This window comes from Carassius gibelio, chromosome A4, assembly GCF_023724105.1.
Source record: "Carassius gibelio isolate Cgi1373 ecotype wild population from Czech Republic chromosome A4, carGib1.2-hapl.c, whole genome shotgun sequence".
Classification (NCBI taxonomy): Eukaryota; Metazoa; Chordata; class Actinopteri; order Cypriniformes; family Cyprinidae; genus Carassius; species Carassius gibelio.
Genome location: NC_068374.1, coordinates 1714324 through 1728774, shown reverse-complemented (window position 1 = coordinate 1728774; position 14451 = coordinate 1714324). Strand labels below are relative to the sequence as shown.

Genomic DNA, 14451 nt, shown 5'->3' with positions numbered 1-14451 from the left:
TGACTCTTATTGTGCACTAACTGAGTTGTACATTTGGCTAAGCCTCTTCGAATTCAGGGTGGTTAATGTTTTCCTATATTTCACTGCTAGTCCTACATTTCGCTGCTTGCTTTATGCCAAATAACTTGTATAAAATCTTGAATCTTGCATTTTGGACTACCTGTAACTTGTTTATTGAGGATCTTGTTTGTGAAAGGTACTTTTAAATGAAAGGTTATTTTCACAGTAATAATACAAATGATGTGGACTCTACAGTAAAAACTCATCTGCATCAACACAAATGAGAAAATCACAGATATGACTCATGACATTTATTCTGAGTTTTATTTCTGTCACAGAAGTTCAGTTGCAGAATTAATGTCATGAAGAGACTCTATAACCTCTCATTGATACTGATTTATCATGCATTTCAAAGCATTATGGGTAGAATCTCTTGTCAGTCTCTTCTGATTCATGAACACAGTTTCACTGATGATGCAGTATAAGTAATCCTAAACCCAGGATAGAGCGGCTGAGTGAATGTGGTCTGGACTGTGTGGATGAGGCTCATTGTGTCAGAGACGCTGTAGAAGGACAGAATTCCTGCTCCGTGATCCACATACACTCCTATTCTACTGCTGATGATGGGCTTCACAGAGAGATCATTCTGTATGTTATTGTGTCTGAATGAGTATTTGGAGCGGGAACAGATCAAACTCCAGGAATGATCATTGTATCCAAACCAACATGCATCACCATCTCCCTTCCTGCTGATACTCTTATATGATACTGATATAGACACACTTCTGTCTCCACTCCACTCAATCTCCCAGTAACAGCGTCCACACACACTCTCTCTACACAACACCTGATACAAACAATCAAATCTGTCTGGATGATCGGGATATGGCTGATCCTCATCCACACGCGTCACATTTCTGTTCTCCTCAGACAGAATGAGTTGAGTGTGTGTGGTGTTTGGATCCAGTGTGAAAATACAGGCATCTGAACACAAAGACAGAGACATTAATAACAACAACAATCACTACAGCTCGGTGTGTGTGTGTGTATGTTTGAGTGTGTCTAAACGTACATTTCTTTAGTCCTGCTATAATCCTGGATTCTCCTCCATGATCCACACTAGAAAACAAAGTCACATTCAGTCAGTAAACATTCACAGAGTGTTTGATCAAATCATATTCTGATGATTGTGAAGAGATTAAGATAAAGCAACAAGTTAACCCATGTTGTAAACACGCTAGCAATATTCTAATGCAAGCAAATTGCTAAAGATGCTAGAACAGCACTAGCAACAGGGTTGACAGCTCATACTCTTTCAGACTCAATCTCTCACTGATAACTAAATTTCACAGCAAATAACAAGAGAACAGAAAATAAATCTCTGAATCTGCTCAGCATTTTCTCACTTCTTTGATTTCTCAGAGACTGGACTGCTCTAAAGCACAGAGATTCTGCACCAGTAACATTTCATCCTGCACTTCACAAGAGCTTGAAGAAACTCCAGCAGTGAGGTGCGTTTTTTAGGCCCGTTTATACAGAGAAATTTTGAGCTGTATACGCATACATTTTTTTTTATCTTATAAACATTTTGTCCATCCTTGACATGAGGGAACAGGTAAATAGCAGTTCAATCAGGTAACTGGTGATGTGCTCATCATTCTGCTGATTGAGATTGGAGAGGTGTGGATATTGTTGGGCTGATGGGATCCGTGACACATATTCATGCATCATAAAATTTACTTAAGAAACTTAAACTCTTGATAAATAGTTTACAGGAAAAACACTGACAGAAAGATTATACTGTGTTTCTGCAGAACGTTGGACTGAGTTTTAGATTTTCTTAACCTGTTAACTGTCGGTTCCACTTTTTGAGCAAAGACATGAAAATTAAATTTCCAACTTAAACTGTTATAAATTTTGAATTTTTTGGTCCACAGATTTCAGTTATAAAGATTATATAACAAAAAATTATAGAAGTTTAATTTTATGAAAATATGATACATACGAATTGGAATATTTATATTTTATATAAAATATATATTTTACAAAACATGTTTTACTTTAAAGCTGCTGGAAAATCAAAGCCAAAATTCTGAACAAGTAATGTTCAAAATTTGCGGTTAATATCGAAAAAATTGTGATTTTGTTTGGGCGTAGTACTAAGTTCCCTATCAAAAGCTACTCTCGATGCTGTGCTCAATAGTGCTAATGAGAACATTCTTTGTTCGACCGGTTTTGACGCATGTGTGTCAAACACGGCAAGAATTGGCTTAAATAACCTCGGCAGGTGACGTCACTGATAACGTGCACCTGCAGGTTATAAATAGACGTGAAACGGAAACATCCTCAGGTTTCTTTGTCTTCAGAGACTGCATTGTGTGTGTGTGTCACGCTGATGAAAGTATTAGTTTAAAAGGAAGTATGTTGAGAATTAAAAAAGGAAACAGAAAGTTCTAACTTTGATGCATGCCTCGCTCTCCATGGCCGATCTCTGAAGAGAAATCGCATGTTTATTGTTTGAAAAAAAAAGAGGCTGCCTTCGCGTTCTAGAGTGGCAGTTGTAAGCACCGCGGTTCACTTCCTATCCGCGCTAGGCTCTTTGCTCTCACGAGGAACGAGCTGCTTCCCGCTCATTAAGATCGCGCTCCGATCTAGAAGATAGGACGGTTCTTGTACCCACCTACGAAATGTTCCCAGGCACTTCTTCAGATTGGAAAGGGGCTGCTGTAGCTCTAGCTCCTGTTGAAATGGACATTGAGAGTGCTCTCTCCTAGCGCTCCTCTCGTAATTATAAGCACATGAGGAGTTACTAGGTAGTGACTCGTGCAGTGAACAGATTAAAGCCTTAAAGTTAGATTTTGTACATTATGACTTCATTGGTGAGAGAGATGCTAGCTGCTATCTCTCCCCATTGGAGCAACATAATTTAAATAAAAATATAAATCAAAAACTGATGATGAAATAATGATGATGATGATGAATAACAAATTATATATATATATATATATATATATATATATATATATATATATATATATATACTGTAGCAACATCTACACTTGGATGGAACGTATTTCATGCTGTGGGTCAGACTAGTGCTGCCCTGCACACCATGGGTTCTGCAGGCGTATCAGGCTGATCTAAAAAATCTGAGTGCCAGGAGGAGACTTTTAATATGTTTCTCACTCACTTTGCTCAAGTGTCAGGGCTGTCAAAAATAAATAAATAAATAAACAGTCCCGACCAGATCCAGCTCCTTCAAATATAGAGTGTGGCAAGTTGTGCAGCCCCTCATGAGACTGGGGAGCAGCTTGTAACACATGGCAGCTGCAGATAGAGCTGGACTAAAGTACGGTCATCATGACCAAATCAAGGGCCTTAAGCTGTGCCCATGACAAAGGTGTGTCCCCTCAGGGAGGGCCCTGGAAAATTCCATCAGAAGTGTAAGGCTCCTTCCTGGCACCCTTAGCGGATCACTGAACAACCTCCGTCACCACCAGTGTTTTGGGGGTTGCAGTGGCCTCCAGTGAAATGATACATGGTCTGTTGCTTCCTGCCACGTTTCAGGACACCAGACCTCAACAACCAAAGTGTCACAATTAGTGCCCTTTTTGGAGAAGCTGGCAGCATGGAAGCTACTGCCAAAAATCTCCCCATGATTCGAAAGAACTGTAGTGAAGGGCTACAGGATTCAGGTTGCACATCGTCTTTTGCGTTTCAACAGCGTGGTCTCCACCTCTGTGAAACCGGCATGTGCATATCTGTTGACACAGGAATCACAGACTCTGCTGGTCAAAGGGGCCATAGAATGTGTTCCCCTGCCAGACAGAGAGTCAGGCTATTACTGTCGGTATTTCTTGATTCCCAAGAAAGATGGATCTAATGGACGTGTATTTTCATTTTGAAATATTGCCACAACTCAGGAGGTTCCTGAGGTTCGCTTTCGGGGGCGAAGCTTACCAGTATCAGGTTCTTCCATTCAGCCTAACTTGGTTATCCCACACTTAAACGAAATTCATGGATGCAGCTCTGGCTCCTCTACGACTCCAGGGCATCCACATTTTAAATGAATATAAACGACTGGCTGAATCTGACCCAGTCTCAAGAGTTTGCGCTTCGACATCAGCATGTCGTCCGGTTCCAGACACTTACAGTGCGGCGGCGTTGGTATTCTCGTTACCATTAGCGCTATTGAGTGCAGCATCGAGAGTAGCTTTTGATAGGGAATGTCTCGGGTTATTTGACTGTAACCCAGGCCCGTCGTCAAGGGGGGCATCGGGGGGCAGTGCCCCCCCAAATTACTTTTTGTGCCCCCCTAAACGTAACGCACAGAACAATTATCCAAACTTGCATTACTGTGCATTCACACCGCCGGCGTCGAGAGCGTCAAAGTGGCCGGAAGTCATTCATTTTCAATGTAAACCAGCGTCGAGCAGCTGCGAGGAGTGGCGCGGCTTGGCCTTTGAGAGCGTCGAGCAGAGTTGAAATCAAGGCAACTTTATGGTAATGAGCTATGACGCGGTTGGGCAGCAACCAATCGTAACGTAGAAGTCAACCGCTTGAGAGGATTCCAGAGGACGCAGCTCCGATCACATTAGTTCCCAAGCAAAATAGAAGACAGGTTGATTATTGCTGTTTCGCGCTTGCAGTAATCTATGATGTGTCCCTGTTTGCATACCGGGACATAAAAAAATAATTAAAAGTGACACGTGGACCAAGGTGTCTGAGATCGTTCATTTTAAGTAAAGGATCTTAATATTTCGTCCACAACAACATTTAATGAGATTAATTTATAACGTTAACCTCCTTGTGGTTAGTCTGCATAAGATCAACAAGTCTGTTTACTTTGCGGCCACTTTCAATACAAATTAAGCAGTCGGTAAACGTCAGAGTGCTCACGCATCTTTCGGCAGTGTCATGAGCAGAGCGGCAAGAGCAATTTTTGACCCTCCCGACGCCGCTGGTGTGAACGCGCAGTTAGACGTTTGATATTGATTTAGATTATTGCATTAATAACGTTGTTTCAGCAGAACTTGGCTCACATGAACAGTAATCACTACAACGGTAACACTAGAAATGCATAACACATTACCTTCAGAAATGATTCAGATGATTCATTATTCAACGCATTATTACACAGAACATAATTTTAAATATAATTATATTCATAAATGACTGTTAAAACATCCCAAAACAGCACCCAAACCTTGCAAAGACCTACCTCATTAATTATTCAAATACAACAACCAATGGCAAGTCTCCAGCAGCAGACCTTTCAATATGTTATTTTTGTGTTAGTAGTTTTATTAATTCAAATTACAATATGCAGTTTGTGTGTAAGTATATGTATATGTATATATAAATCATGCAATTCATTTAGTTAAGCATACAGTATTGTATTGTTTATACGCAATTCCTTTGCGCAGCTGAGCTGCGCGTTGCATGTGATCTCAGAATAAATGTTTGGCGGTTTTGGAAATGTTAAGAGACAATAAACAGATACGTTGAGATCAAACGGTGAAGTATTTTATTTGAATAATTGAACAAAACAAGACTATTGTGGTCTATTTTAGTTATAGCCTAATATGGGTTTATGTTATGGTCCGTCTCAGATCATTAAAAAAAGTGTGCCCCCCTATGAAAATTAAATGCCCCCCCATTTGGTTTGTTCTGGCGACGGCCCTGCTGTAACCATGTTCCCTGAAGAAGCGGGAACGAGATGCTGCGCCTCAATGCCGCACTGTCGACGTGTCCTGACGTCTCTTCAGACAAAGGGGTAACCTGAGGATGTTTCCATTTCATGTCTATTTATAACCTGCAGGTGCACTTTATCAGTGACGTTACCTGCAGAGGTTATTTTAGCCAATTCTTGGCGTGTTTGACACACATGCTTCACAACCGGTCGAACAAAGAATGTTCTCATTAGTGCTAATGCAAAAAAAAATTATGTGCAAAAACACGTAAAAGACAAAAAAATTGGTCATTATAACAGTTCAACAAAAAGGCAGCTAGCTAGAAATACAAATATAATTAAAAAGAACCCACAATAAAGTTCCTTACTTATTAAGCAAGATTCTTAGACTATTGTAACTTTATGCTACCTGTGCTCGTTATTTATGCATACACATCCCTAATAACAGACATGTATTTAGACTAATCTGCAACTGTGAAAAAAAAAAAAACAATAAATCAGGGAACTCACCAGGGGAAAGCATCAGGACATATAAGCCCAAATACATTTTCTGCATGTAAAACATGCATACAGGAGAAGAATCAAAAGACAACACATAGACCTACTTTTTATAATGGCACTAAGACCTCATTTACACTGCAGGTCTTGATGCCCAATTCTGATTTGTTGCCTACATCCGATTTTTGGTTGTCCATTACATGTTCTTTCATTTGTGACCCATATCCAGTTCATCTGTTTAGACTTGCCATACTACCTGAAACATTGATGCCCGCACATGTGCTTACTTTTGAGAATACTGTGACCTATGCTGACAAAACAAGTCACAAAGAACAATATAAAAAAGGCATTCTCCATTAAAATACCTTCAAAATGATTTATGATTTGTTGGCATCGGAAAAAAAATTACCCACATCCATTTGAAGTCAATAGAGTGAAGTCCTCAATTTTTACTTATTAATTACTATATTAATAATCACAATACAGCTATTTTTTATTTTATCTTTGCTATTATAAATAAGAAGTTTAATGATGCTAACTGCACTAGCAATGAATCACTGATTTACATAATTTGTACAGTTTGTTGATTAAAGACTTAAAAATGTGAGGACGTTTTATTTATATGTCCCTTCATTTTACTTCCATTGTTTTAGGTAAAATGTTATGTTTTATTTATTCACTTTTTATTTTTAATTAGATAATAGGAATAAATTAATACAAATGTATTCACATTTTAGTTAAAATTGAAAAAATTATAAAAACTAAACTAAAATAATATTAATAAAATAACCTTGATATAATTAATAGTTTTGTTGATATTATTAATTATTATGTTATTGATATTATTAATACTAATATTAACCCTCTGGAGTCGATTAACGCGGAGATAATCATGAGTCATTTTCTCCTGATAACCCCGAAAATAACTTAAATTACACTTTCAGTTTTGATCGTATAGATAAGAGCAATACATCAATCGAATCTGTAAAGGGTCTACTTTTTTGTATACAGATATAAGAACAACAAAACTTTGTGCACTTATAAAATAAAGATAACAAACAAGGTGTGCTGTCTGCAGCCTTTGTCTGCGCTGATCTTCATTTACAAACACGTATTTAAAATGAACTGTAACTCCGTGAATACTCAACGGAGAGACATGAGAGAGATATCTACAGAAAGCCTTTTAAACTAAACAAGCTACTGAAAACAGATATTCTGTGATAAAGTAATTCATATAAAAACAAAGTGATGTCAGTTTTTCACGTTTCCCTTCATTATCTTCTAATGAGACTCTAAAAAATCTTCAAGTTTTTTTATTTTACTGTTTGCTTCGCGATGAGAGGAATAAGACATAATTCACCCCAAAAAAATTTGAAGTGGCTGAGGATTTGAGATTTGGATTTCCTCAAAAAATTATTTACTTGTACTAGTTTTCACATAACCTGTAAACATTTTACTAGTTATACTTTTTCAAAAAACTTTTTCCAAACTATAAATCCTGACTAAATGTATAATCAAGTGAAATATTGTAAAGTTTCAATAACAATATACTATAATATACAATTCAAAAGCTTGATGTAAATAATATAAATGAAACAAATAAATGTAACTGTAAATAAGGAACAAACAATGCTGTTCTTTCAATTTATCCCCCCTAAAAAACCTGAAAAAATATTCTCAGCTCTTTTCAACATTAATAATAATTATAATAATAATAACAATAAATGTTTTTTTTGTAGAAAATACGTTTGTTAAAAGGATTTCTGAAGGATTGGTGACTGGAGTAATGATGCAAAAAAATCAGTTTGAAAGTAAGCTTTGATTGTTCCTAATAAACTGTTTAGCTGCACTCACAAGTGGATGTTAAATTGTGTTGTGGTATAATTAAATGTATTCTAAAACTACAAACATAAAATTATATAGATTTATTTTTTCCTCACATTCTTTCTTGTAACTCCTCCCTCTCAGTGACACAGCTGACTGAAAGGCTCATTATGCAGGCCTTTGTCTTCTCAGGTGTAAATCACAATGATATTCATGATAGTGTCAGGGATCTGGCAAGCCTCGTTCCAACCAATCTACAATGCTCACGTTCCCCTGAGTACTAACCAGCCACACCTGCCCCGCATTAAGGATCCAATTAAGGCACTATAAAACACTCACCATAACATCAGTTCTCTGTCAAGCCTCCAACAGGAACAGTCTCTTCGCACTTGCCTCCTGACATCTCACTGTTTCCCAGTCATAACGTATACTTACCCCTGTGTAACACTAACCTGTGTCCTTGTTTTGCTGCGCTCAGGACCACGGATCACCGTATTGTTACCAGTGATTCGACTGTCTCTGTAGTCTCCTGCGTATATCCCAAGCTGGTACTGTCTTTGGCCTCTGTGAAGGAAGAGAACATACGTGAGCGATCTGTGACTGTGGCTTTGACACTCCTGAATCAAACATGCTCACCTGCCTACTATTCCGATCCCCTGTGTTATCATACTGCTCACACTTGAAGACACGAAGCACTCACGGAGCACTACAAGACGAAGTATTCACTCAGCACTTGCATACCTAAATGAAGACACTGAACTGAATTCACTTACCTCTGTCTCCTTTGTATATCCTGACAGAAGGCTTGACCAACACCGAAAGTGTGAATTATGCGCAGCCGAAGGACAGCGCTTCCGCTAATCCCGCTTCCACGTTGGTGTATATGGCAAGTTCAGGCTAACGACTAGCACCCTTCTCCGGTCGGGAGGAAGATTGCAATAGGTTTTTACTACAATGTTCACTTGCACTTGAGCAGCATGCACACCAATACCCTACACAATTGTCCGGACCAGCACTGAGATAGGCCGAAGCGCTATGGTTTCAGGAATCCACAATCACCTCTTCCTTACAGAATTTTATCGCTTATTTCAAGGAAGTGTTTGGGCGACTGATGGGGGATTCTTTGGTCAGTGATCAGCTCTTAAACCTGCAACAAGGTAAAAAGACAGTCTCAGATTATTCCCTTGAATTTCGTACTTTGGTTGCAATGAGTGGATGGAATGAAAAGGCTCTTCTTACAGTGTATCGACGAGGTTTAAACCCTATACTCTGACTCCAACTCCCCATATATGATGACAATCTGGGGTTAGAAAAATTCATGCAACAAGCTTTCCGGGTTCACCTGAGGTCCCAGTCCTGCTATCGGGAACCATATGGATAACGCTCCTCGCCGAAATGTACCTGAGAAAACTCCTGAGCCACAGCCAGAAAAGATGCAAGTAGATTCCCAACGTTTATCCCAGGGGGAACGAAATCGTTGGCAAGAGCTTAAACTGTGTCTGTACTTCGGATGTGGTGAACATTTCATACGCACCTGTCCATCTCGCCCTCCACGGTTAGTGGTGAGTTCGGTTCTTCCCCAACCCTCAGTATCAATCCCACTAAAAATCTCTGTGAATCTGAAGTTTAAAGGTCTCTATATGTAGGCTACCACCATTGTTGACTCCAGATCAGCTAGAAATTTCATTTCAGGGAAGTTAGTTAAGACCCATCAACTCCAAAGGACTAGAACTCCGAAGCCATACTCCATCTACGCAGTGACAGGAGAGATGATAAATAAAGGGTACGTGACATCTCAAATAGCACCAATCACCCTCTGTGTGTTGAGCATAATCACCAATAACAATTCACACCATTCATACTCACTAATAGCCGCGCTGAACTGATAATAGGCCACCCTTGGTTGATCTAGCACCAGCCTTTCATAGATTGGACCACAGGGAAAATACTAAAGTGGGGCTGTGACTGCCATATCAATCAATTAACACATTCCTCACCATCTGTTGATGACCATCCTGTCTTCATGTAAATAAATTCCACGTCAATTGAGAGTCCCTAGGAAAACTTGTCTGTCAATGTTCCATCTTGTTACGCCTCTTTTGCAGATGTCTTCAACCCCCTAGCAGCCTCCAAGTTTACGCCACATCGCCCTTGACATTGCGCGATCGATCTAGTCCCTGGAGAGACCATTCCAAAGGGGCAAATTTACTCCCTGTCCATCCCTGAACAAAAGACCATGAAGGAATACGTAGAAGAAGCCTTAAAACAATTCCTAGTATATAACATCAACGAAGATGTATAGAAGAAGTGTTTAAGATGTATGACCATAAAACCCAAGTGATCACTTCATGGCCAACTCCCAAGTCCATCAAGGAGCTTCAGAGTTTCCTGGGTTTCGCCAACTTTTATCGCTGCTTTATTCATCAGTATATTATGATTACCGCACCTCTCACTTTTCACTCCTAAAGGGAAAACCAAAGACCCTTTAGTGGAACTACGAAGCTGAGCAGGCCTTCCAAGCCTTAAAGACTGCTTTTACAACAGTCCCACTACTTCAACACCCAGACCCAGAGAAGAAGTTCATCGTGGAAGTGGATGCCTCAACAACCACCGCCTCAAGCTAATCCTGTCCAAATATTCAAAGAATGTAGCCAAAACTATGCTATGTGCTCATTTCTCCAAGAAATTGTCTCCAGCAGAGAGAAACTATGACATTGACAACAGAGAACTCCTTGCAGTAAAACTGCCACTTGAAGAGTGGAGGCACTGGTTGGAGGGGGCCAGGCAACCATTTCTCATGCTAACTGATCACAAAAACCTTAAATATCTGAAAGAGGCCAAGAGACTCAAGCCTCATCTGGTCCAGGTGGGCCCTATTCTTTCCCAATTCCACTTCAAGATAGCTTATCGTCCCGGACATACTGTCCCGCCTCCACGCCCTTGAGGAAATCCCTTACGAACCAGAACCCATTTTGCCCACCAGGTTATTTGTTAATCCAGTGGGATGAAATGCTCCGCGAACAAGCATAACAACAACCCATCCCACCTGCATGCCCACCTGGGAAGGTGTACGTATCCAAAGACCATCGTAGAACCCTTATCTTCCATGCACACTCCTCCATAGGAACAGGTCATCCAAGGGTAAATAAACCCATTGTGTCGGATAGAGGACCCCAATTCATCTCAAGGGTATGGCGGGCATTCTTCTCACTCCTTAATGTCACTATAAGTCTCACTTCCGGATATCACCCCCTGACCAATGGACAGACAGAACGCAAGATTCAAGATTTTGGTCGCTTCCTTCGAACCTTTTTCCATCAAAACCAAACCTATGGAACCGGTTCATAAGCTGGGCAGAATATGCACAAAATTCACTCCAACAGTCATCCACCGACCTTACCCGTTTCCAATGTGTCATAGGCTATCAACCTCCTCTGTTCCCCTGGTCCGGTGAGCCATCTGAAGTCCTTGCAGTTAACACCTGGTTTCAGAGTAGTAAGAGGGTATGGAACCAGGCCCACCATCATCACCAGCAGGCCGTAAATCGTGACCAACACTCTGCCAATACTCATCAAAGACAGGATTAAACTTACCAACCTGGTCAACCTGGTTTGGCTCTCAACTCCAGACATCCGACTAAGACAACCTCTGCTCAAAGAGTTCCATGCCCAGCATCCGGAAAAAACGCTCCGCGACCCAGAAGCAGGCCCCCAAAGCGTCGGAGAGCTAGGTCTGCTGGTGCAGACCCTGGAGGGGGGGTAGTGTCAGGGATCTGGCAAGCCGATTCCAACCAATTCACAATGCTCACGTTACCCTGAGTACTAACCAGCCACACCTGCCCCGCACCAAGGATCCAATCAAGGGACTATGAAACACTCACCATAACGTCAATTCTCCGTCAAGCCTCCAACAGGAACTTGCCTCCTGACACCTCACTGTTTACCAGACGTAATTTATACTTACCCTTGTGTAACACTAACCTGTGCCCTTGTATTTCTGCCCTCAGGACCACGGATCACCAAATTGTTACCAGTTTTTTGACTAACCTCCACCCACATGAATACACAAAAAAGAGGACGAGGTCTTGTTGCTGTTTTTTTCATCTCGGAGTCCAATCACCTTTGTTTAAGCTTCCCAGGGATGCTGTATTTGGAGATTAACGGTTACAATTTATGTTTTACTCGGTTCCCGAAAATTATAATCATCATGTAAAACTATGTGCAGCTCATTTTGCTGAGGACAGCTTCCTCGATCTCAATCAGTTTAATGCCGAACTCGCACAAAGATTATTCTTGAAAGATGGAGCAGTTCCCTCTTTGTCTGGTGAAGGCGTTGTTTATGGACCACAACCGGTAAATGTATTGTATTATTTAAGTTGGTGCATTTAACAGTTTCTGTAATTTATTACACAAAGGGCAACACTGTTTAGCTTTGTTAACTAGATGTTAGGGCTGTGCAAAAAAATCAAACGTGATTTTCATGCGCATCTCGTCAGTAAAAACGCTCCTGTGATCATAAGTACATCTCTAGCATGTGCGTTCTAGCACAATCGTGTTTCCAGGAGGGCAGCGTGCTCTTAGGCGGTGTCGAGTCACAACAAAGGAACCGCTGGCGCAATCAGAACTCTTAACATATTTCTGAAGGATGAACTTTATAGAACAAGGAAGTCATCAGCCCATTTTTATGACAGTGAAACAAAACAGTGAAAAACACTGAATTGCGAATTGTTTGAAAAATACTGTTTTTTTTTTACATGCGAAACATGAACACATTATATTGCACACTGTAAACACAAAGCTTCAAAAAAGCACGAAAACCGGGACCTTTAACATTTTTAGATTTTCACTAACCACGCATAACATATATTTTTTTCAAAAACACAATCATGTACATACATGCTGCTCACATATTATTATAGCCAAGTTTGTGATGATTACAGTGAGATTAGACTTTAGCCATTTAGATGTGTAAAATAAACTGGGCTATATTTTTTTTGTATGTCATGGATAGGAGTAGCTATCTTTCCTGTTAAAAAAATTACAGAATAACAAAAGAGTCTACATGTATTGCATATTGAAACGCTTTTTATCCACAATGTATCATACAAAACATTATACAGCATGTTTTATATCAAAGTATGATTGAAACAACATGATTGGAGCTGTTTTCTTGGTTGTGTTTGCTGTTTACCATTTACATGTAAATGTTGTACATTGGTAATTTATAAACAAAATGTATAAAAAAATGTAGCTTTGGAGCAAATGCTCCAAACGGTTCTAGTGTGAATAGATCTCACGTCTACAACTGCAGTGAAGATGTAGGTAGGTTGATGTGAAGCTGACACAAAGTTCAAGCTTGCAGATCAAAATGGTTTCATATGTGACCAATTTTAGAAAGTGCGAACTAAAATTTGACGTGGTCACATTTGTGTGAGTGTATGGTCCATTCTTCTCTGCTCCATAAAGTGCACACTGCAGAGGCGCAGCACAGTGCAGCATCAGATTTTACTGATTACGTGAAGAGACTAAGAGAGGTGCTTTGAGTGTGAGTGCTTCGGGTGTATAGCCTGGTTTATACTTGCCATGTCAGCAGAAGTGCAAAGGTGCACATGGCAAAATTATGCGAATGCTCAGGAAACAATGGTGGATGAAGGATTAGATTTTCAGACGAAATGTAAATGTTAAGTAAAAGAGGCAAAAAATGCAAGCACTGTCACTGACAGGGAAGTTCATTTAAAAAAAAAAATAATTTTGAAAAGCTTGTTGTCTTTGAAAAACATCAGCATGCATTGACTAATCCCATGTTGAAGCAAAAAAGTGTGACCAAATCGTGCTGGTGCAAGCAACTTAGAAAATTAGTCACAGCAGTGTGACCAGTAGGAAGATGAGTCTAGAGCCCAATTTATGCTCGAAATAACATACTCAACATACTTGAATTTATCCAGTGAGCAATTTGGATCCTCAAGTTTTTCATAGAGCAGCTTGACTCCTGAATCTCCTGGGTGATTGTAGCTCAGATCCAGCTCTCTCAGATGTGAGGGGTTTGAACTCAGAGCTGAAGACACATAACCACAGCCTTCTTCTGTCACCATACAGCCAGACAATCTACAAACACAACAATGGTCCGCATGATGTTTGACATTCAGACAATTCAATGTTTTGTTGATACACCAAGAAAGGCACATGGAAAGTCTGCTGTTTCTTTTTAGTTATCAGAAATACTCTTACTTGTCTTATAATTTCATGCAAGACTTCTGTTGAGTTCACTGATATAATTTTTTAGAGGGTATAACATGATTTGCAATGTGGTTTGTTTGTAGCATTTGGGTTTTGTACTTGTAAAATGCATTTTGTAATAAAAACTGTCACTGGTGTTTCTATTCACGTGAACACCATGTGTGATGACCTTGTGTGAATAAGTTAATGGGATAGTTCAGC

At 39.9% G+C, this 14451-nt stretch overlaps 1 protein-coding gene across 32 annotated transcripts in view; it reads right to left on the bottom strand.

Annotated features, from left to right (window-relative positions):
• Positions 1-298: 298 nt before the first annotated feature.
• The window catches only part of LOC127966783 (NACHT, LRR and PYD domains-containing protein 12-like), a 110680-nt gene continuing 96527 nt past the window's right edge, over positions 299-14451 (bottom strand). For all 32 annotated transcript variants that reach the window (XM_052568030.1, XM_052568093.1, XM_052568179.1 and 29 more), the window contains 3 exons: positions 13945-14118; positions 1073-1119; positions 299-984 (listed from right to left, as the gene is read on the bottom strand). In XM_052568030.1, coding sequence (XP_052423990.1) covers positions 452-984; positions 1073-1119; positions 13945-14118 — 754 coding nt within the window. In that variant the 3' untranslated portion in view covers positions 299-451. The remainder of the gene's footprint in view (positions 985-1072; positions 1120-13944; positions 14119-14451) is intronic.